Below are 19,688 nucleotides of genomic sequence, written 5' to 3'. Positions count from 1 at the left end.
ATCATAGCTTGCAAAAAAACGGATGGTAGGGTCCTGGTAAAAACGTGCGAATGTTAGGCGTATATGCAACTTGATGTCACAACAAAGTTCGCAGCCACGTACAACACGCTAATGCAGCCTAATGCGTGTCCACAGCATTGTGAGGAAAATGGGTCTTACCTTTGGCTCTTAAACAAACGCTACCAGTGCCAATAATGAGGTTTCCCAGCCAGTAGCGGGGCATATTACAGGTCGTAGCGAAACCGAATGAAAGGCACCACTCCAGGCTCTGCTATCCCTTGCATAAGATTAACTATTGTTACATTATAAAATACACACTAAAAAAAACTCACCAACCTTTAAGGCAAACGAGTACTAGCTATACCCAACATTTCCTCCAACGGGAAGCTGTTAAACACGTCAAAATCGTTTAATGTCTTTAATTCGCCACCGTTGCCATCACCAAGATAATTGCCACCAAACTGGCTACCCTGCGTCTCATCACCATTACGGTCATCACCATTACCACCTTGATACTCAGCTGGTTGTTGATAACCCTGCTGCTGCTGCTGCTGCTGTTGATGTTGTTGATGTTGTTGCAGCTGTTGATACGGTTGAGGAAAAGATTGCCAAAAGGGAGTCATTCCCGACGGTGTAAACGGATTATTCACCGGCAGTTGCACACTGAAATTTGAACTATTATGATATTCACCCTGATTTTGATTCACATTACTATCATTATTAAATGGACTGGTTTTCATCTTGAGCAAAATCCACAAGTTATCAATATCAGTATTTGACACCGTGTTGAAATCATCAAGACTCGACCACGATTCAGTTGACAAGGGATTATTAATAATATTTGAGTAGTCAGTTGCTGTACTTGGTGCGTTTGAATCTACCAGATCTTGGTGACTAGGGGGTCGTATATTGCCACCATTATCGTTTGCCATACTTGTCTCCCTTCTATTGTCACGTTCTGTAAAGTTTGCCGCCTCTGCACTATTGGCTTTACCTGCTACTCCCCCAACAACATCCTCGTCAGCACAATTGTGTCTATGAGCAGCTCCATTGGCCCCTTCAGCAAACATTTTGCTAAACTTCTTTCTACATTTGACATATGGTTTCAGTCCCTTTTCACAAATGGTAGTAAGCTCATTCAATTGTTCATCGCTGCATTCCAAAAATGTCCACAACTGTTTCTTTTCGTGGAAAAGTTTGAAAAATTCCTGATTTCTCATGCAATGACTCATAATATACGAATGAGCTTTAGTAATTTTCCATGCATAGTAGTATCGTTGACTTAAACGTGACATAGCCGTAATGACAATTTCACAAATCATCTCCACAAGTTGACTCAATTTGACCAATTTGGCATATTTCAACCGATAGGAAAGACCCGATCTCATTCCCAATTCATGAGCTTCAGGATCAGACCTCATCAAGTAAATTGTGGAATTCAACCGTGTCAACATGGCAAAGCTGAATTGTGATATCTTATGCAACATTGCCTCAATAAATGGATTCATAGTCAAATCGCAGCCGATATCAGTACCGAAATTTTTCGGATTGTCATAAAGAAGTTGAAAAATATTGGGTAAAAATTCTCCATACAAAGAAGCCATCACTTTTCGCAAGTAAAAGAAAGCCAACAGTTGCCGCTGCAGTTGTTCTTCAGAAGACTGATTTGGGTTCTTTGCTTGCGATTCAAAATGGATGAACATGTGCGCCAATAACCCATTGAGAAACATCTTCATATTGATATAATTTTTGCACTTCATGATTTTCAAGAACGGATAGGCGTAATTATCTTTGTCATAGGGTATAAGAAATAACTTCAATATACCAAAGTTATTATTAAGTAGCACCTCAAAGTCAGAGATATAGCTAGTAAGGGTTTTTAAATTGGCAGGCGTGTGCAAGTTCAAACAAGTGTTCAAGATATCAACCAACTTTGTCCGATATTTTTCAAGATAAGCAAACGTACTCACAACATGCTTTTCCTTTTCAACATCATCAATATTTTCGTTCCCCAATTGATAATAAGGGAGGCGAGTATCATACATCTCTTGTCGAATACACAATGGGTTACCATATTGGTATCCCTGGATTAAGTCGCATATAACCAAAAAGAACCAAATTTTTCGATGAAGATTTTGAGTCTTTGGACTATCCTCTTCAATTCCAGATCCAAAATCTGCATCAGTTATTATATCATTCTTGTTTGTCACAAGGGAACCATCGCGATGCAACCCTATAGAAAGGGCCATCTGAACCATTAAACCATTTATTACTAGTGAATCTCCACCATCTGCACCATCACCATGTTCGGGAGCAAACATGTAATACAACCGAAGCAAAAAAGTGCATTGCAAGACAATAAGCGAACTCCTACGGTTCAAATTGAACTGGTCAAGACAAAGCTCGGCCATTTCAATAAGATTCATCTCAGACGGATTCATCAACAAGTACTGCACGTCCAGAGCATGGATATCTTCTGCTTCACTGGCTAGTTTCTTGCCCATGATTGTTTTACGGTTGGTTATCAATGCCACATACGCAAATCGAAGCACAATGAAAAGCGTTCCCAAATATGCAAGGTCCAACCGTTTTTCTATTTTCAAATCGCTACTCTTGTCGTCACTATAACCTTTTGGTCCCAATATGCGTTCCATTTCACGGACAAAATCCAGTTCATCAAGTAGTGGGAAAAATGGGTACAAGTGGGCGAAAAATAATTCAATAGACTTCCAAATAACCTTTTGTTTTGGAAGATAACCTCGTAAATTCTCAATTAAATTCAATTCTTCCTCGATTTTGCCCTTTCCAAATGACATGGCACCCCTTGATTTCTTTTCTGGATCAGGACTCAAAGGAACATCTTTCTTGAACTCTGTTTTGTCATCCTGTGATGGTTCTTTTGCAGGACTCGCTGCTGTAGTGCCATCTCTAATTCCCAGCTGTTTGAAATTGGTGCGAACATTTCCATAAAGCCTCAAGTCATTAAAGCCATCACGATCTACTGCCCTTTGTCGAAATTCCCATTCTTGACCAGCAGCCTTGTGTTTACATTTCGACTGGTCAAACTTGTTAATTTCTGTATTCTCACCAGCTCCATCTGTACCACAACAACCTTGCGCTGACTTGTCCAAGCTCTGAGGGCCACCTTCTTTAAAAAGATTGATTAACGGTGGTAACTTTGCAGCCCGTGGAGTTTGACGTATACGTTGTCGATTTTCCTGGCGAACTGAGTGCAAGTATTTCCATATATGACTTTGAGCTGGATCCTTTTTCAACAAAGTTAACCAGGCAAACGGGCCATGACTGTATCTCCTAGCAATGTCTTGAATGTGCACTGGCGAGTAACCGGTATAGAAATTAATAGTTTCTTCAGGGTTTGATTCATTGTAAGGGTTGATTCCGACAAAAGTAGGGTTCGATGCATCGTTGATTTTCGTCGAGGTGATACTTTCCCAATCTAGCGGTTTCTTTTCAACAGCAGGTGTTGAGGTATGCGATGATGAACGAGATAACTTGTCATCGTGTACTTTGGATTCCAACTCGTGCAATTTAGATTTTAAGAATTCCAACTGGGCAAAAACACCACTGTCATCAGATTCTCGGTGATGAGTGCCATCATGTGGTTTACCAGTTCCCTCATTTACTGCAACACTGCTTCTCTTTTCTACTCCGTTCGCCTTGCGTTTCTTGACGGCAACATCATCCACATCATCACCACTCATGTGTCTTCCACCATCCAAGCGCTGCACAGAAAACAGTTCATCTTGTTCAGCTTTAGTCCACACTGGTTGCAGATATTCACAAACAGACCCATATTTGACACATGAGCCACACGGTTTATTTCGATCACATTTGATTTTGCGCCGTTTACACGACAAACAGTTGAGCGAAACTCGATTTCGTTTCTGCTTTGAATGTTCTTGTCCTATTTGAAACACCGATTGCATTATATGTTCTGAGATGTACAGATTGGATAACAAATGATTTGATGGCAAGTGTTACGCCGTGCTTCTCAAGATTCGGAGGAAGTTGCTAGACCATAGCCTTGAAAGAATTCCCGATTTTTTTTTGTGTTAAAGTAACAGCGCTACCTAAACCCGTGTATTTGTACGGCGTTTGGCCAATTACGCCCGGTCATACGATTCTACGTTTTAGGATACCCACCATATAGACATGCTAACTCTTCCAAACGACTCTATCAGAATTTTACCTATTAATAATACACATTTTATACTTTATACAATGAAGGTGCTAATCGTGATCGATACTTCTCCTCTAATTGTTCAGGATGTTCCCATTTTGACTAAATCTTCATCGAAATCACCATAGATGTTATACAACCGGATCAAATCTTCATTACGTGCCACCGGATCCAATACGTCATCCGGCAAATTATTTAAATTGTCAAACACTTGATCGTCATCGAAAAATGACATAAAAGTTGCACCACTTCCATTGTTGAAAATGGCAAAATCATCAACATCAAGTGAAGACAGGTCTCTTAAGGAATCGAAGTTGAAATTGTCAATATCAGCATCATTATCAACGATGATCCCTTTCGCTTTCATTTTTTCCCGTTTCAACCTCTTTTTCTCTTCAGTAGCATTACGGAACTCACCGCATAAACGACACAAATGATGTAATTCCGCAAGGGTAAAGAATTCAATCATGTTGGTACCCTGGTGGAAAAACAGTTGATCATTTATCGCTTTTTCAAAAAACACATCGGGGTTTTCCACACATTGACGCATGATGATATACGTCATAATGTATAATCGATAACTATTGATATAAGTACGCGACATCTTGCGGAAATTTCCCACAAATAGTTCCGCCTCGACCAAAACCATCGTGAACAAGGTGTCGATAACTTCAAGTCGAGGAATGTAGCTTGGCTCTTTAAACACTTTGAAAGACAAGTCCTTCTTTTGATGAAGTAACCTAACAAAGAACGAGGTCAAGAATGAATGAGTTTTTATCATATATCGTTCATTGGCAGCCGTTAGCATGTAGTCGTAATTTTTGCCAAATAATTCAACTGAATTATCTAGCACATGTGTCATAATGTACACAATCTGCACCACACTCTTGATATATATCTTGAATAGCTCAATCCCGGCATTCATTGACGGAGTTTTGGACTCGTTATATTCATTTTCATAATGGATGGCAATCATGTAGTACATTCCTGACAAATTAGTTCTCAATTGAATAAACATGCAATACTTCATAACCTTCAAAAATTGCTCCTCATGTTCAAGAGAACTTGGGTTCCATGAGCTCGTATCAGTATTCACTTTTGCTGGTTTACAAATAACAGTCAGGAAGAAATCTTTTCCAAAAAAGTCGAAAAAGATCTTTTCCAAATGGTTGGTGTCGGCTAGAATGTCCATGATTTTGGGCTTTTCCCAAACATTGTTGATTTTGTTACACAACTGGCGATAGCACTCGCATATTGAAATAAATCGTTTGATAGTTTCATTAAGCTCACCCGTTCTATCCTTTGGCTCATAAGGAGCTTGAACATCGCCCATTTTCAAGTTTCTCAAATTCAAATTGGTACCATTATGGAGACTACTCATTGCATCTGCCTCTGTCAAGTAGTTCCACAAGTGTCTCCAAGTCTTTATAAGCTGGGAGTTCTTGCAAATGGCGTCATATGCAGTATAGGATGTAGGATCACGATTTAACCCAATGGATAATGCATGCCGTATAGTTACACCAAGTAAAATTTGCGAATCGGCTCCACAAATACCATGACCATCATCAGGGGCAACCTCTTTATAAAAATACAAAAGGGTTAATAATTGTACCAACTTAAACGATGACTTTGCCGCGAGCAAACTATCACTAATGCAAAGATTTATCACCTTTTTGAACTCATCGGGCGTAATTTGTTGCATGTCTTGAATCATGGACACTTCTTCATCGGTATAATCGTTGTATACACTATCATTATGGATCATACTTTTGTACCCCAAAGACAAAATAAGCAAAAAGATACCCATTGTCCGTAAGTCTTGGTCGGAGCTGATCTTGACCGAAGTCCATCTTTCATGCAAAAATGAAGGAAACTTTTTCAATAAATTCTTGACTTCGACAATTAAAGATGTTTCATCAACGATGGGGATGAATGGATGAACATATTTGAAAAATCGACAAAATAATTTAAACAGATTCACCTGATCGGGCAAAACAGCAAGAATCACTTTCTCAACCAACGAATAGTAGTCCTTCTTGTTCAGGCCAACAAAAAATGATTCAATTGATGGCATAACGGCAGGGATCTTACGCTCCTCCTTTTTATTCTCCCCCACATTTGGCGAAAACTTATCAATAGGTGAGGGCACATTCAACGAATTCAACGACTGCTCACGTGCATGCTTGATTGCTGCTTTGGAAAGATTGTTAATATCTGCATCATTGCTTGATTGATTTGAGTCACTATGAGCCATTAATACCGCTTCTGCACCTGCACTGGTATCGTGTTCAACTGGTGTCATATGAAGTTTCGGCTTTTTCTGAAATGACGGCAAGCCATCACTGTGTCTCGAAGAAAGTCTCGAGACTGAGCCTGTTGAGTTTCTGCGCTTTTTGTTGGCATCTGTTCTAATAAACTTTGTCATTTCTCCAACCCTAAATAAATGAACGGTGAAGTTTCGTAAAATTGTGATAAAAGGGTCACTTTTGGTTAACCCAAGATAGGAAAGTACCCCTTGTTCTTGGATGATATGGTTTTCCAAAGCTATTGAGTAGCTTGCATTGGAAAAAACATTCATTCTGTCTTCTGTGCTCACTTGTAATGACGAATTAGGTCCTAGAGGTATTGAAACCAAAGACGTGGATGAAAACGAGTCCTTGACACTTGGTGAGTTCTGCATAGAAGAAGCTGGTTTCTGATCGTTGGAATATGATCCTGGAGTTGAAGCCGTTGCACTGGGCTTATGTATACTTGTGACAGGTGAAGGCACATTTTCGGATACCATCGACCGTATTCTCAGCTGGTTATGACCACTGGAGTCATTGGGTGATGGATGGTGAGACGATGGGTAGTTGGCCAATGGTGTTGTCACCACATTTTTTGCAATCAGATGTGCTGGTGGTGGGGGTAATTGGGTTTGATTATCAGGACGCAAGGATGCTGGTGTAGTTGTTGCTAGAGGGGCTGAGGGTGGTTGTGGTAATGGGAGTGAACTAATTGACCCAGATTGCAGATGACGTGAGCCAGGTCCAAATGCCGTACTTGAAATTTTGGACGGACTGGGTAAATTTGGTTTGCCGCTATCTTGAGAATTTCTGGTTTGCGAGGAAGGTGCCGGTATTGGCAATTGTCGCGGCAGGGCTTTTTCTGCAGCACCGTTATTAGCAGGTGGTTGTGGAATGGGCCTATAATAGGACGGACCTGGTCCATTTACTGGTGAATATAAATTTGGGGCTCCTGGAGACGGGAAATTGGGCGAAGGCTGTGACAAAGGTGGACCATTGAACGGTGAACTCTGGTATATGTGTGGATATGGCTGTGGCTGAGGCGGCGGTGGTGGACCTATAGGAAAATGCTGTTGGTTATTTGGTGGTGCATAATTAGCTGGGTCAGATGAGTTGGGGGAGGGAGGTACATAATTTTGGGGTAGTTGAGTTTGCTGATGAACATGAGGGGGAAATGGCGGTGGTGGATGCTGTCCATTTCCAGGACCAGTGTACAGTGGTGAGCCACTGTAATTATAGGAGTTTGGATGTTGCATATAGCCCTGCCCGTTGTAATGGTGGGGTTCTTGATAAAGATATCTATGACCAGAATTGGATTCGTAGTGGCAAAGGTGAGTGATACCTTTTCGAATACATGTGCCACAAACTGGCCGTACTCTATCACATTTTGACTTTCGTTTCCTGCACATCGAGCAAGATGCTGGAATTCTATTCCTTCGCTTTAGTGTTTGCTGTGACGAATCATTGTTGTCCGGGTCATTATCATTCTCTTCTTCGTTTCCATTGTTTCCAGTTGAACTTTTCAGACTTTTATTATTATTACCCAGGGTAGAGCTTGAAGCTGGGGATGCATCAGTTGATGCTGGTGGGTTTATTGGGTGGTGATTATTGGAGGTAGGGGCGGTTTTCACAGGATTGTCGGGATTACTCGCCAAAGTCGAAGTAGGCTCCATGACTTTGATGTATATACAACAGTTGCAATAGCTTCGAGTCTTTTAAATGATGTATTCGTTTCTAAACTGCAAGGTCTTTTTAATCCTTTTGGCCATGTATTGAAAGTCTAAGCTTTTGACTTCTTTTATTTTTTTTTTTAGTTGTCTTTTGTTCGTATATACATTTTTTGTTTTATTTATTCTTTATTTTATTTATTTTGTTTATTTGTTTGTTTTGTATATTGCTGGCTTTATTGTTTTTTAAAATTAACTTTAAATAAAGCTTCAACTGAGCCTCTTTTTGTATTCCCCTTTCATAAACGATTGAGTCCAGTTATCAGTTGAGATGAGTGTATATGTTGTCGAGTTTAAGTAGTAGGGTCTGAAGGAAGCATAAGAGCTATTTGGGTTTTACAGTGCCATTTCTTGCAACGGTCGGAGTAGAAAAAACTAACACATGTACACACTCCTATTCGACCTCTGTTTTTTTTGTCTGGTCTAAATTGGTGCGGGGCAAAGAAAAGAGAGATTTCAAGTACTTTACTCAAGGACTAGATATGTTAGACATTCTGGTAACATGCACATTCAGCTTGAAGATTGTTTAATACGTCAAATACTTTCAATTTGAATCCGATTCGAATGATTTGTGACCAAAAAAAAATAAAAAACCAGAAATAATAGTAAAATACATATTGACTTTGTTCTGGTTGGCTTATTTTGACGTCTCATAACCATACAAGGGTTGGTGATGGTTGAGGGGAAAGTTTGGTACACAAAGAGACTGTTGAAATAGGTTTGGTCATGACAGAAGGAGAGAGTAATGATATCTCAAAAAGTGTGTTCTTTGTACACAGAAATCAATTAGGGTGGTGTGTCACAATGTGCTGTTTCAAATTGACAGGAAAGTGACCTGATTATGATTTCTCCTTCTGAAACTGATACTTCAGCTCTCTGTAAACTGTTCAATCTGCTGGCAATTCAAGTGGCCAAAGCAAATCTGAGATTGGCTGCACTAGAGCTAATATATGTTTATTCTACCAAGCTCGTTTAGAGTTACTTTGTTTGCAATCTCGTATTTTCTTTAGTTTAGACAACAGCCTCTGCAGTTAGGAGTTTGTCTGTTTCTGGTTTAAGATTGTGATGAGTCTGCTGCATAAATGGCTCTATTTTAACCCCTCAGCTCAATCTTTGCACTTTGAGACTAGGCTCCTACCTTCATATAAAAATGCGTGTGGGAGGCGGTCAAGAAAAAGTTGCAAGGGGAAAAATACAGTAGGAGAAGACTGGGGTCAAACTTGGTAAGTACATTATCATCTACAATTAGATTATGAGGTTTTGTTGGTTGGTAGAGGACTTCTCAAAACCCCTACCCCACTTTATTCCTACAATAATTTTATTTTTTATGCACAGTATCTTTTTGTTGTCTTATATAACACAAAAAGCAAAAAGTAGGATTACGCTGTACACACTGCATATAGAAAATAGAAAATAGAAAAAAATGAAGGTTCTCTTGCGTCGTAAAAAGTTTCACGTCACTGCTTTTTTGATACGACACACGTATTATCTTGGTTTCACTTTCCTGTCATAACAGCACATCTCAAGGCCAATTGAATGAAACAAGCATAAAAAGAGGTGATAAGTTACATATACGTGTAGTTAAGTGAGTCGAACCAAAATTGATTAAAAACGTTAACTTATTGGTGGTTTCTTTAGTGCTCTTTAATCTCAGAATGTTGCAAAAGTTGTGCCAAATATGACACTATCGCATCATATAGCTAGCTGATTACTAAAATTTTGTAGAGCTACAACCAGACACATCCATGGTTTCGTAGTTCTTTTGTTTCTTGTCTTTCGTGCTGTTGGACACTGCCTTTATATTATACAGCTTGAGGCATCGATGGGATAACAATCTGAATCTGTAAAACCGTGATCAAGTTGAACTGCTAGTTACGTTCCAGTTGAAGCAGTCTAATCGAGTATGAGAAGTAGAGGCGACAAACCTAGCTGAGTTCATCAGTAATACACAACAAATTTTTGCACATCACTGCTTGACCTGAGCACCCTACCACCACCTTCTCTACTAGCAGTAAAGTTACTGGTGCAGAACGATCTCATCTCACTGTTTGAGAGATACAATTGTCTTCACCTTACCACTCAAGCAGATTCACCTTAACGGTAGCGCCACCATCAAGACGTGTTGTTTCTGTTTTAAAGGACGCGCTTCTCTTCGTGCTTTTATTTTTTTCTCCATTTAACATTTGCAAACCACTCTTACATGTCATAAAACAAAATCGAACTCTACATAATATGAGTGATGTTGAAACGGGCTCCGACGTGGAGAACTATTACGATGCAGAGGAATTTGATGACTTTATTGACTACAGTGACGAGAAAATTCCCAGAGAAGAGCCGCACAAAAAAGCTGAAGCAACAGCAGGCCAATCAATGGATACGCCAATTGAATTAGACAACGATAACAACATCGAAGAAGAAGAAGAAGAGGAGGAGGAGAAAGACAAAATTCGATCTTTAACAACGGCTTTGAAGCCTAATGAAACACATGCCCAGAAATTGTTGCGTGCTCACATTGCCATTTTGGTGTCTGCATTAGGAGGTGTCGACCATACATCAGAAATAAAACCTCTTCCGTATAAACTAGGTCATGATGCCCTAGCTTGCCTTAAAGATATAAAGAGATGGATTAGAGCTGTTGATGAGAAGCAGAATAACTACGAAGTAGCTCTTGCTTGTGCCGAATGCGGATTGATCCAAAATGATATTATAGTTATCCTTTGTCAGTGGGAGCAAAGAATGGCCAAAAAGGAGCCAATCAAAAACAAAACATCGATGGAAAAGATTATGCTTTCATGTCTCGAAATTCTTGTGCTCTTGACTTGGCCAGTGGATTTTGACAAGAACTTGTCGGAAAATCAGAAACTATTGTATGCGAATATTAGAAAGATCCATGTACTGTACAAGAAGCATATTTTGACATATAATAACGGACAATTGATGAAGGCAGTGATCAGACTTGTTATTCCAGTGCTAGAGAAGTCCAAGATTGACAGAGAACCTCGCGAAAATCAAATTTTACGACTTGTGTTATACCTCATAAGGAACTTGTTAGCCATCGAGCCAGCGACGTCATCGGTTTCATCAAAAGCCAGAAACACAATTGTTGCGTCGGCAGACCTACCTAGTGGTGTTACCCAGGATGACATCTCGATAAATAATGTTTTAAAAGTATTTAAAAAGAATAAAGTCTTGCTGCTTTTACTAACCATGTCAGGATCAATCAATGTTGAGTTTGACAAGGACTTGTTTGGAGAAGTTACACTTGAGTGCATATACTTGATGTTAAAAGGAATACACTCAAAAGATGTTCTCAATCGTCCAGCACCTCAACCACACGGTTCCAACATATCAACCGACGCATCTGCACCATTGGCTCCTTTGTCGAGTACCGTTGGCATGCAATTGCTGGACCTACTAGCAACCGAAGCCAAAAAGAAACAAGCACAGACACTGAAAATGGCCACAAGACATGGCAAGTTTGGTACATTGCTTTCCATTCGCTCTTCCGATGCTACGTCGTACGTCGTGTCCGGTGAAGAAGCATTAGCAAATACTGATGGCACATTGGACAAACTAGATAAATCAAAGACATGGAAGCACCCAAACCATTTCAAGTATGATTCTGATGATTTTGTTAAAACAAGCTCTCCCGTATACCTCACTGCTCAAGGTCGAGTTATACTTTATCATTTTATTGATGAATTTTTGTCTGGTGGATGTTTCAACAACTTGATTGAAGTCATGGCATCTAAACTAACAAGTCAATCAGAGTATGCAGTTGTCGACGAATTATCCAACGCCAGTTACTTTTTTACCATCGCATGGTTTTTGAACTATCAACGGGAGCAAATCATTCTAAACAGCACAACATCGTTTGATTTTGGATCAGTAAGGGCTGCATTGAGTGAAATCAACTTTATATTGATTGTAACCTATTTTAGAGACTCATTTGCTAAAAAGTCGTGGAACTCTTTACATGTGGCGATGATTTGTTTCAAAGAGTTGCTCCAAATTTCAAACTCAATATTTGGTAAAAAGAGAGGCACGGATGAAGACGATACTCAGTATGAAATCGATCGGGAATTGGCCGAAGGCATCATTAGGAAGTTGTTTTCATTCTATGATTTCTTAAACATTTTGGTACTAATACCACAATCTGCATTTAAGCACTCGCCAAGATTCCTTAAAGAATCAATCCATGTAATCACAATCATTTTAAAATCTTTTGAGTCTTTTGCCAAAGAAGATTTACAGCTTTATGTACAAACCAAACGAAAGCAAGGCAGACAAAATAAGAAGCGAATCAATGAGTTGAATCGAGATACCGATGCCAAACTTTCGGCAGCAATCTATGAATCTGATGATGAAGCTGTTGCTGAAAATATTCGTGAAGTGACTCGTGAGAGGAAGTTGAATTTTCAAGCTACCGAGGCGCGGTTTTTCCATCAATCTATTGTGACTGCTTATATCGAATACTTGTCACGCTTCCAAGACTTGAATCATGATGATATCAAAATATGTTTGAGTTACTTCCATAAGTTGTTTGTTGTGAGGAAGGACTATAATGGGCTATATCGTTTGGATTTTATGCAAATGTTGCACAAGTTGAAAAACCATTTACCTAGAAGCTCATCAATTAGAGTCAAGGTTGAAGAGTTTATTTACTATTTTATGAAAAAGTTCAAAGTGGCCCTTGGCAGGTTTCCCAATATAATTGAAGTTTTGTTTCCCAGGATTGAGGAGAGCGCTTGCAAATGTTATTTGGCAACTGGTGAGTTGTATGAGAAGGACGATTTATTGGAAAAGAAGTTTGAACGTCGTTTCCAGCAAGCAGAGACTGATAAGGCTTACAGCGGATTGGATGTTGACGCCGATGGTGAAGAGGATGACATTGCATTTGAATTGGACGCCAATCCAAATTCATCAAGACACAATGGAAATGAATTAGATCAATTGGATGAATTGGAAGCTCAATTGAATTCACAACACCGACCAAAATCAAAGAACTTGGAACGTGGTAAAGCACTCAAGAGGAGATCAAAATTAAAAACCAAGCCTGCTAAGGATAGTGATATACCAGTTACAACAAGAAGAAGAATGCCCACTGATCTACTTGAAGAATCTCAACCAACTCGATCAGCTGAGTTTGTTCATGATTCAGATGACGATTCCGATGATGAAAAGTATGAAGAGTTTTTTACCCGTGAAGAGAGGTTGAGAAAGTTGTTGAATGAAGTAGGTAGTATTACCAATAATGAGAAATTAGAAGAATTTAAAAAGGTGTGGCTGGTTTACTCAAAAAATGGTGCTAAAGATGTTGCAAATGTGGTTAGCAATGCGGTGAAAGAAGTGTCGTTGTTTGTTGAGGATGAAGAAGAAGAAGATGAACTTGATGCAACACCAAAGGCAAATGACTCTACGAGAGTGGATGGAGAGGAAGAGAGCCACACCCTGCTTGAGTCTGAAGATGAGCCCATGAGTCAAAGCGAACCTGAGTTAGAACATCCTTCTTCAGATACCTCTGAGGTGTATTCAGATACCAACAAACGTAAACGAGTGACTGATGAAGAGGAACAACGACCAATTACCTCAAAGAAGAAACGACTTGTCATCAGTGACGAGGAAGAGGACTAAGTAAAGAGTCAACACATTTCCTCTATTTATATGTTCTAATCTATTACACAATTATCACTACCATTCTTATTTCGTATTGCATCTCTGATTGTCATTCCCGAACTGATAAACATAACGGCAAATCCAAACACAATACAGCCAACACTAGGTAATGCCTTTCTAATCACAAACCGTTTCTTTTCCCATGGTTGAGCCAGATTCCAATCTAGTTGCACCCAAGATAAACGTAAATAACACAATGGTGGTATAATATACGCCATCAAACTAGCAGAAGTAGCACCAATAAGTTCAAGAATCATACCTAAATTGCAAGTGAATAAACTGACTGTCATTGACGAAAATACAAGTAATGAGGTGATGGTGAAGTGCTGCCATTTGGTTAGCTCCAAATGGGATGTGCTTCCATCGACGGCTTTTCGAATAAGGAGAATCTCTTTGAGTACATCACGAACAACAAAAATTTCAAGCGGGAAAGTTGTCAACATGTTTAATCCAAAACAAAACCGAGCAATATTTATCCAATTGTCATTACTTTTGAAATTGTTCAAGATGTTGCCCTTTGTCATTATTCCAAAGTTCAAATACCCATTTATACCCATAATCATACAGAAAATCATCGATATAAAACACGAGATGTGTGTCAATTTGGTAAATTTCTTCAAGGTGGCGTTTTTCATTGATTGGTAGATAAACATGGTGTTATGGTGACAAACTAATGCAAATGATATGACCGATATGCCTTGGAAAATATTGCCATTGAGGATCCATTGCGATCCGATTACTTTACTTTTCAACTCAGATGATACAAATGGTGCCCGAACCACAGTCAAGATCACGATAGTCAACATCCCCACTAAGGCAAATCCTGAAGCTTTGGCCAATTTAGAAATGTCTCGATTAAGACTTAACGGGTACGAAATACAACCCGTAAATAGCACAATGATCACGTTACGACTAAATAGCCATGAAAATATCCCAGAGGTGATTGAACTCGGTATGAATGCTTTTAATACATGGGGGATAGTATCGCCAATAATAACACAGAATGCCATACATCCGCCGTAGGCAAATGAACTAATTGATGCCAACAAGACAATTTTACCGGTTAAACCAAAACAATGATTGACAGTATCTTGATAGGATTTCAGTTGGGATAATATAGAATTTTTGACAATAAGAACCAATGTCCAGTCAATAAGCACGGTTAACCCAATCATGATTAAAATTCCCCCTAAAAACCCACTATTTCGAAACGCCAATGGTTGACCAATTATTCCTGCACCCAATATGGAATTTGTCATATTCATAAATGCCATTTTCATATTCGACGAGCCTGATTGTGTATCTGTCGCTGTTGAGGAACCAAGAGGTGTACGCTCGATTCCTGAAACACGTGCATGACTCTCTTCGTCACCTTCATCAATCGGCACTTCATAGTCAAAATTATTTATCGTCTCCAATTCAAACTCTTCTTCATCACTGCCAAATTCATGTGGTAGATGCTTCAGACTAGGTCCATTTGAGGAAAGGAGGGTGTTTCCACTTGTTGGTGAAGTAGACGCTAGATCTGAAGAATGCGGTAATGCAGCATATTTATTTCTCGGTATGGAAGAAGATGGTGACATGCTGGGGGGTATGTGCGTAAGCGATTAACACTTAGGATGAGGTTTGGCTCCTTATGGCTAGAGGGGGTAGGAGAAGCAATTTTTTTTCTTTCTTTATCTAGGTGGGAGGGCAGTTTTGAAACAAAGATCTTGATAAACCTTGGGTATGTTTGTTGATGAAAATCTTTTGATCCTCGCCGATTTGCCTAAACGGGGAAATTCCACATTTAGTGAGGCTTTATGAAACGCGGTTTAAAAAATTTCCTACTTTAGCTTAGTACTTGAAGCAGCTAGTGCCGGCAAGGCGTTTGGCCGCTGAATAAAGCCTGATTATGTTTACGGCTGAGGTATACAATACGAGTCTGTTCTTAAACGCATCTGGAGTATCCAATATCTAATGGCCTATGGTTATATATATCCTCTATACTCTCTGACAATCAATTCAAAATTCTATTTGAATCAACTACACTTAATCTAATGTAACACGGGTAGCTGTCTTCATAACTTCATAATATCTCTTCATACACGTTACACAAGGTAATCAGAAAGCGTGTTCACGGTTCTACTGTGAACCTTTACTTTAAAATAAGTATTCTCCTAATCAATGCCCATTCCTTTCATGATACCTCATATATAGTTCATTTCCTCGCTCCCAGGGAAAGACAGATTGTAGCTCTGTCATTACCATCGGTCAAAAACTGTTTTGCGCTCTTTGGTAGATTCGAAACTAAACTGGAAGTTTATTCTTTATCTAACCAGTTATATAAAACAATCAATTCAAACAAGTAGCTATGTGAAGTTCTATCGTTATGACCTATACACTCCATAGTGATCTCTTGTAATCGATTGTAATACAAATTAACATGCTTGAGGTTGATCACACCGTCTGGGAAGGACAATTGGATCTCTCTTCTATCAGATTTCTTGAGAGATCCAACATCTTAAGCGAGTTTGTGTGAAAATCAACAACCACACGTGGGATTGTATTATCTCCCATTAGAAATTTATAAAGGTTCCTTAATTGGTCAAGCTCCGAGTGGATTTCTGAATGTAACCGCTGTAGACTTTCGAATAGCTTGAAATCCGACAAATCAACATCGCTCAGGAACAACGTCTCGATCCGGAGTTCTTGATGAGGTTTATATTCCTCAAGGTCAACAATCTTTATGTATTTGTTACCGTAACTGATGCTACCCCTTCTTATTGTTGGTGGAAAGGGTCCACCCCTTATTTCTTGTATCTTATTCAAACTTAAGCTCAAACTCATCATGTTCTTTGGAAAAGGAACCCTATCGATTGATCTGATTGCATATTGTTAATCTAGTGTAAGAATGAGCGATCTACAAGAAGAGGCGTGAGATGTTCGGCAGCTGCAATTGAAATGATCTTTTGTGGTATATCTTGGTGACAGAGATCTAGCATTGAGCCCTTGCTGGTCATAGCTATATGATCGATGTTTTTCTATGTAGTAGCAAATGGGACAAGAAATTCTTTTAGAAGACAATCGTTAAATTACGATGAACCCGTTTCTTTCTTTCAATGTCGCATGTGTTAATTGTCACTGACACAAAATATTTAACGAAGGCATCTCAAATCCAAGACAAATTAACATCATCATTGTCTTCTTCTTCTTTACTGATATTTGAATATGGCACAACAACAATACAACAAGAGCAAAAAGAAGTTCATCGACCGCCGAGAGGCTAAGTCAGCCGATATCAAGAGGGCACTTACCCATCGTGCTCGTTTGAGAAAAAATTACTTTAAACTATTGAAAGATGAAGGGCTAGAAGAACATAGTAAGGACAAACAGGAAAGTGAAGATGAGAGTAGTGATGAAGAGGGACATAGTGAAGATGAGGAAACTGAAACACGTGAATCAAAGCTAGCAAAATCCAAGCCCGCAAGTTTTGCCGAAAGAGCCGCTATTGCCAAACAAAGAAAAGCGGAAAAACGACAAGAACGATTGCTGAAAATACAAGAAAAGCTAACTAACGTTGCCAGACAAGAAAAGATTAGAGAGTTGAAAAAGAAGGAATTGAGTCAGAAAAACAAGCGTGGACAACCGGTAATGGGACCTAGGATAAACAATTTACTAGAAAAGATAAAAAAGAATAATGAATAAGAATTAAGCATTTTTTAATTGCTCAATGTCTTGCATTTTGAAATTTCAATACAAGATCATATATATACAAGGTACTCAACCGCTTGTGATAATCAATCCAATTAACGAATCTCTCAAATGCCCATGTGATTCCCTTAAATTTGAGATTAATGATATCAATAGCTTCCTCATAGATTGTGCGCGCACAATAATTGGCCATAATCAAAAATGTACGTTCAGGACCTAAATCCGATTGCAAGTTCTCATCCAAGTTTCTAGTTAAGTCGTTAGTTTTCAAGATTAATAAAATCATTCTAGGCATGTTGGATAATATATCCATCAAATCCTCTAAAACACCCAGGTTCTGATTATTGATTTGCGATTGTATTTCTTCGATTTCGGCTTTTGATCTTCTGGATTTAATTTCCTTATTCAACACCGCATTAGGGGCTCTACCGGTGATTGCGCTGACAAAAATTTTAAATTTCTGTTCACCTTCAACTCCAGCAAATACTTTGGCATACTTTTTCATCCCTGGTATATCATTGTCCAACACAGCTAGCCAAAAATGAGCGTAGTCACGTTTCATTTGCAAGGGAATATCCCTGTATAGCCCGTGGTCATAGAGAATAATCTCAAAATCATATCCATTGCGTGGCTCGACTTTTCTTATGGCCAAGTTACCACCATGAGGATCACAATGTAAACCAACATCAGGCCTGAAGATCATTTCGTTGAAAATATGGGTTAAGCAAGCACTAACTTTGGATGTGTCTATGTGATTGTCCTCATAATATTCCAAATTGTCTAACCGTGACCCAGCTACATATTCCATGATTAAAATTCTTTTGTCGGCTTCTATAACATCTGGAATCTTTAAATAAGTGAAATCTTTGAAATGTTTTGCGGTTCTTTCGGCATTGGCTGCCTCTTTGGTAAAATCAAGCTCAACAAATATCGAGTTTTGCATTTCTTCACCTAACCATGTTAATGGATATTCGGGGAATGCTTTGTACATCAAGTCAAACACTAGCTTGGTTAATTTAACATCCAAAGGTACGAACTCTTTCAAGCTAGGGTGTTGTATTTTAACAGCAACCTTTTGTCCATTTTCACGCAATTTTGCAATGTGCACTTGAGCCAAACTCGCAACCCCAACGGGGTTTGGATCGAATTCAATAAACATATCATCAAGTTTGACTCCTAAATCAGATTCAAACAAATTTTCAATTTCCTCCATTGAAGATCGAGGGCATTTGTCTTGCAACGGAATCATAGTGTCTGTCCATTCGCGAGGTAGTAAATACGTCAAGGCAGTGATGTGTTGTCCCAATTTAATATAAATACCACCATTTTTCTCCAACGCTTTCAAGGTTATTTCAGCCGCCTTTTTATGGGTCTTGGATAAGGCATTTTGACGAGCAGTTGCAGAATCGTACTCTTGCCCTAGCGTTTCTTTGTATAATGCAAAACAACGCACCATGGCGACAGTGACGACACTCACACGATCTACTGTCAATACTATGTGTTTAAAGTCATCATTAATATAATACAAAGCTGATCCACCTATTCCAATGCCGACACCAACTGCGAAATACTTGAAGAACTTTTTGGACCTTTGTGTTTTGGGTTTGAGTAAGCTTGCTTCCCCAGATGCGGTTGCATATGATTTTGAAAATGAGTGAACAAAGTTTGGCCTGGTTTGGAAAGAGTCAAAACGTGTAGGCGACTGGCTTCTTCTAAGATGGAGTAAGCGAATACGCGGCCTTATAAGTTTTATCATACTGTTCTCTGTCTAACTGTGTTATGTTTGTATATGCAGCCAAAGTGAGTGATCCAATGAGTTGCGGGTATAGCACTATTTTTTTCATCCGTCATTTTCCCTTGTCCACTTTTCACAACCGACTTTTACGACATTAATATCATGCGACACTGTTTTGATCTTTTTTGATCTTCTTCTATGCCTTCCACGCACAGACACACACACACACAGAGAACAATGCAGGGTTCAGAAAGTTGATGTGTTGACATGCAGGAGAATAAATTCATTTAATCGAACTGATTCTTCTGTGACACAAAAGTTGTTTAAGCATTACAAAAAACGAACAATCTTTTGATGGAGCTTTGATACAA

The 19,688-nt window shown here is 39.1% G+C and overlaps 6 protein-coding genes across 6 annotated transcripts; 2 read left to right on the top strand and 4 right to left on the bottom strand. All coding sequences in view use genetic code 12, as the record gives it.

Moving 5' to 3' along the window:
* Nucleotides 1–338: 338 nt before the first annotated feature.
* Nucleotides 339–3,947, bottom strand: CANMA_000658 (uncharacterized protein; the record flags this gene model as incomplete). The annotated part of the gene is made up of 1 exon (XM_051818034.1): nt 339–3,947. The coding sequence occupies one exon, from the start codon at nt 3,945–3,947 to the stop codon at nt 339–341; it is 3,609 nt and encodes a 1,202-aa protein (XP_051673732.1).
* Nucleotides 3,948–4,283: 336 nt separating this feature from the next.
* ZCF13 (Zcf13p) lies at nt 4,284–8,159 on the bottom strand (the record flags this gene model as incomplete). The annotated part of the gene is made up of 1 exon (XM_051818033.1): nt 4,284–8,159. One exon carries the CDS (start codon nt 8,157–8,159, stop codon nt 4,284–4,286), a length of 3,876 nt encoding a protein of 1,291 aa, XP_051673731.1.
* Nucleotides 8,160–10,445: 2,286 nt separating this feature from the next.
* YBL053 (Ybl053p) lies at nt 10,446–13,847 on the top strand (the record flags this gene model as incomplete). The annotated part of the gene is made up of 1 exon (XM_051818032.1): nt 10,446–13,847. The coding sequence occupies one exon, from the start codon at nt 10,446–10,448 to the stop codon at nt 13,845–13,847; it is 3,402 nt and encodes a 1,133-aa protein (XP_051673730.1).
* Nucleotides 13,848–13,882: 35 nt separating this feature from the next.
* On the bottom strand, nt 13,883–15,472 carry CANMA_000655 (uncharacterized protein; the record flags this gene model as incomplete). Its single annotated transcript, XM_051818031.1, has 1 exon — nt 13,883–15,472. The coding sequence occupies one exon, from the start codon at nt 15,470–15,472 to the stop codon at nt 13,883–13,885; it is 1,590 nt and encodes a 529-aa protein (XP_051673729.1).
* Nucleotides 15,473–17,099: 1,627 nt separating this feature from the next.
* FYV5 (Fyv5p) lies at nt 17,100–17,576 on the top strand (the record flags this gene model as incomplete). Its single annotated transcript, XM_051818030.1, has 1 exon — nt 17,100–17,576. The coding sequence occupies one exon, from the start codon at nt 17,100–17,102 to the stop codon at nt 17,574–17,576; it is 477 nt and encodes a 158-aa protein (XP_051673728.1).
* A 22-nt stretch (nt 17,577–17,598) lies between these two features.
* CANMA_000653 (uncharacterized protein) lies at nt 17,599–19,338 on the bottom strand (the record flags this gene model as incomplete). Its single annotated transcript, XM_051818029.1, has 1 exon — nt 17,599–19,338. One exon carries the CDS (start codon nt 19,336–19,338, stop codon nt 17,599–17,601), a length of 1,740 nt encoding a protein of 579 aa, XP_051673727.1.
* Between the last annotated feature and the right edge of the window lie 350 nt (nt 19,339–19,688).

Source organism: Candida margitis, assembly GCF_024628925.1.
Source record: "Candida margitis strain CBS 14175 chromosome Unknown scaffold18, whole genome shotgun sequence".
NCBI lineage: Eukaryota > Fungi > Ascomycota > Pichiomycetes > Serinales > Debaryomycetaceae > Lodderomyces > Lodderomyces margitis.
Note: the sequence above shows the minus strand (reverse complement) of the source record. Positions and strands in the feature narration are given on the sequence as shown.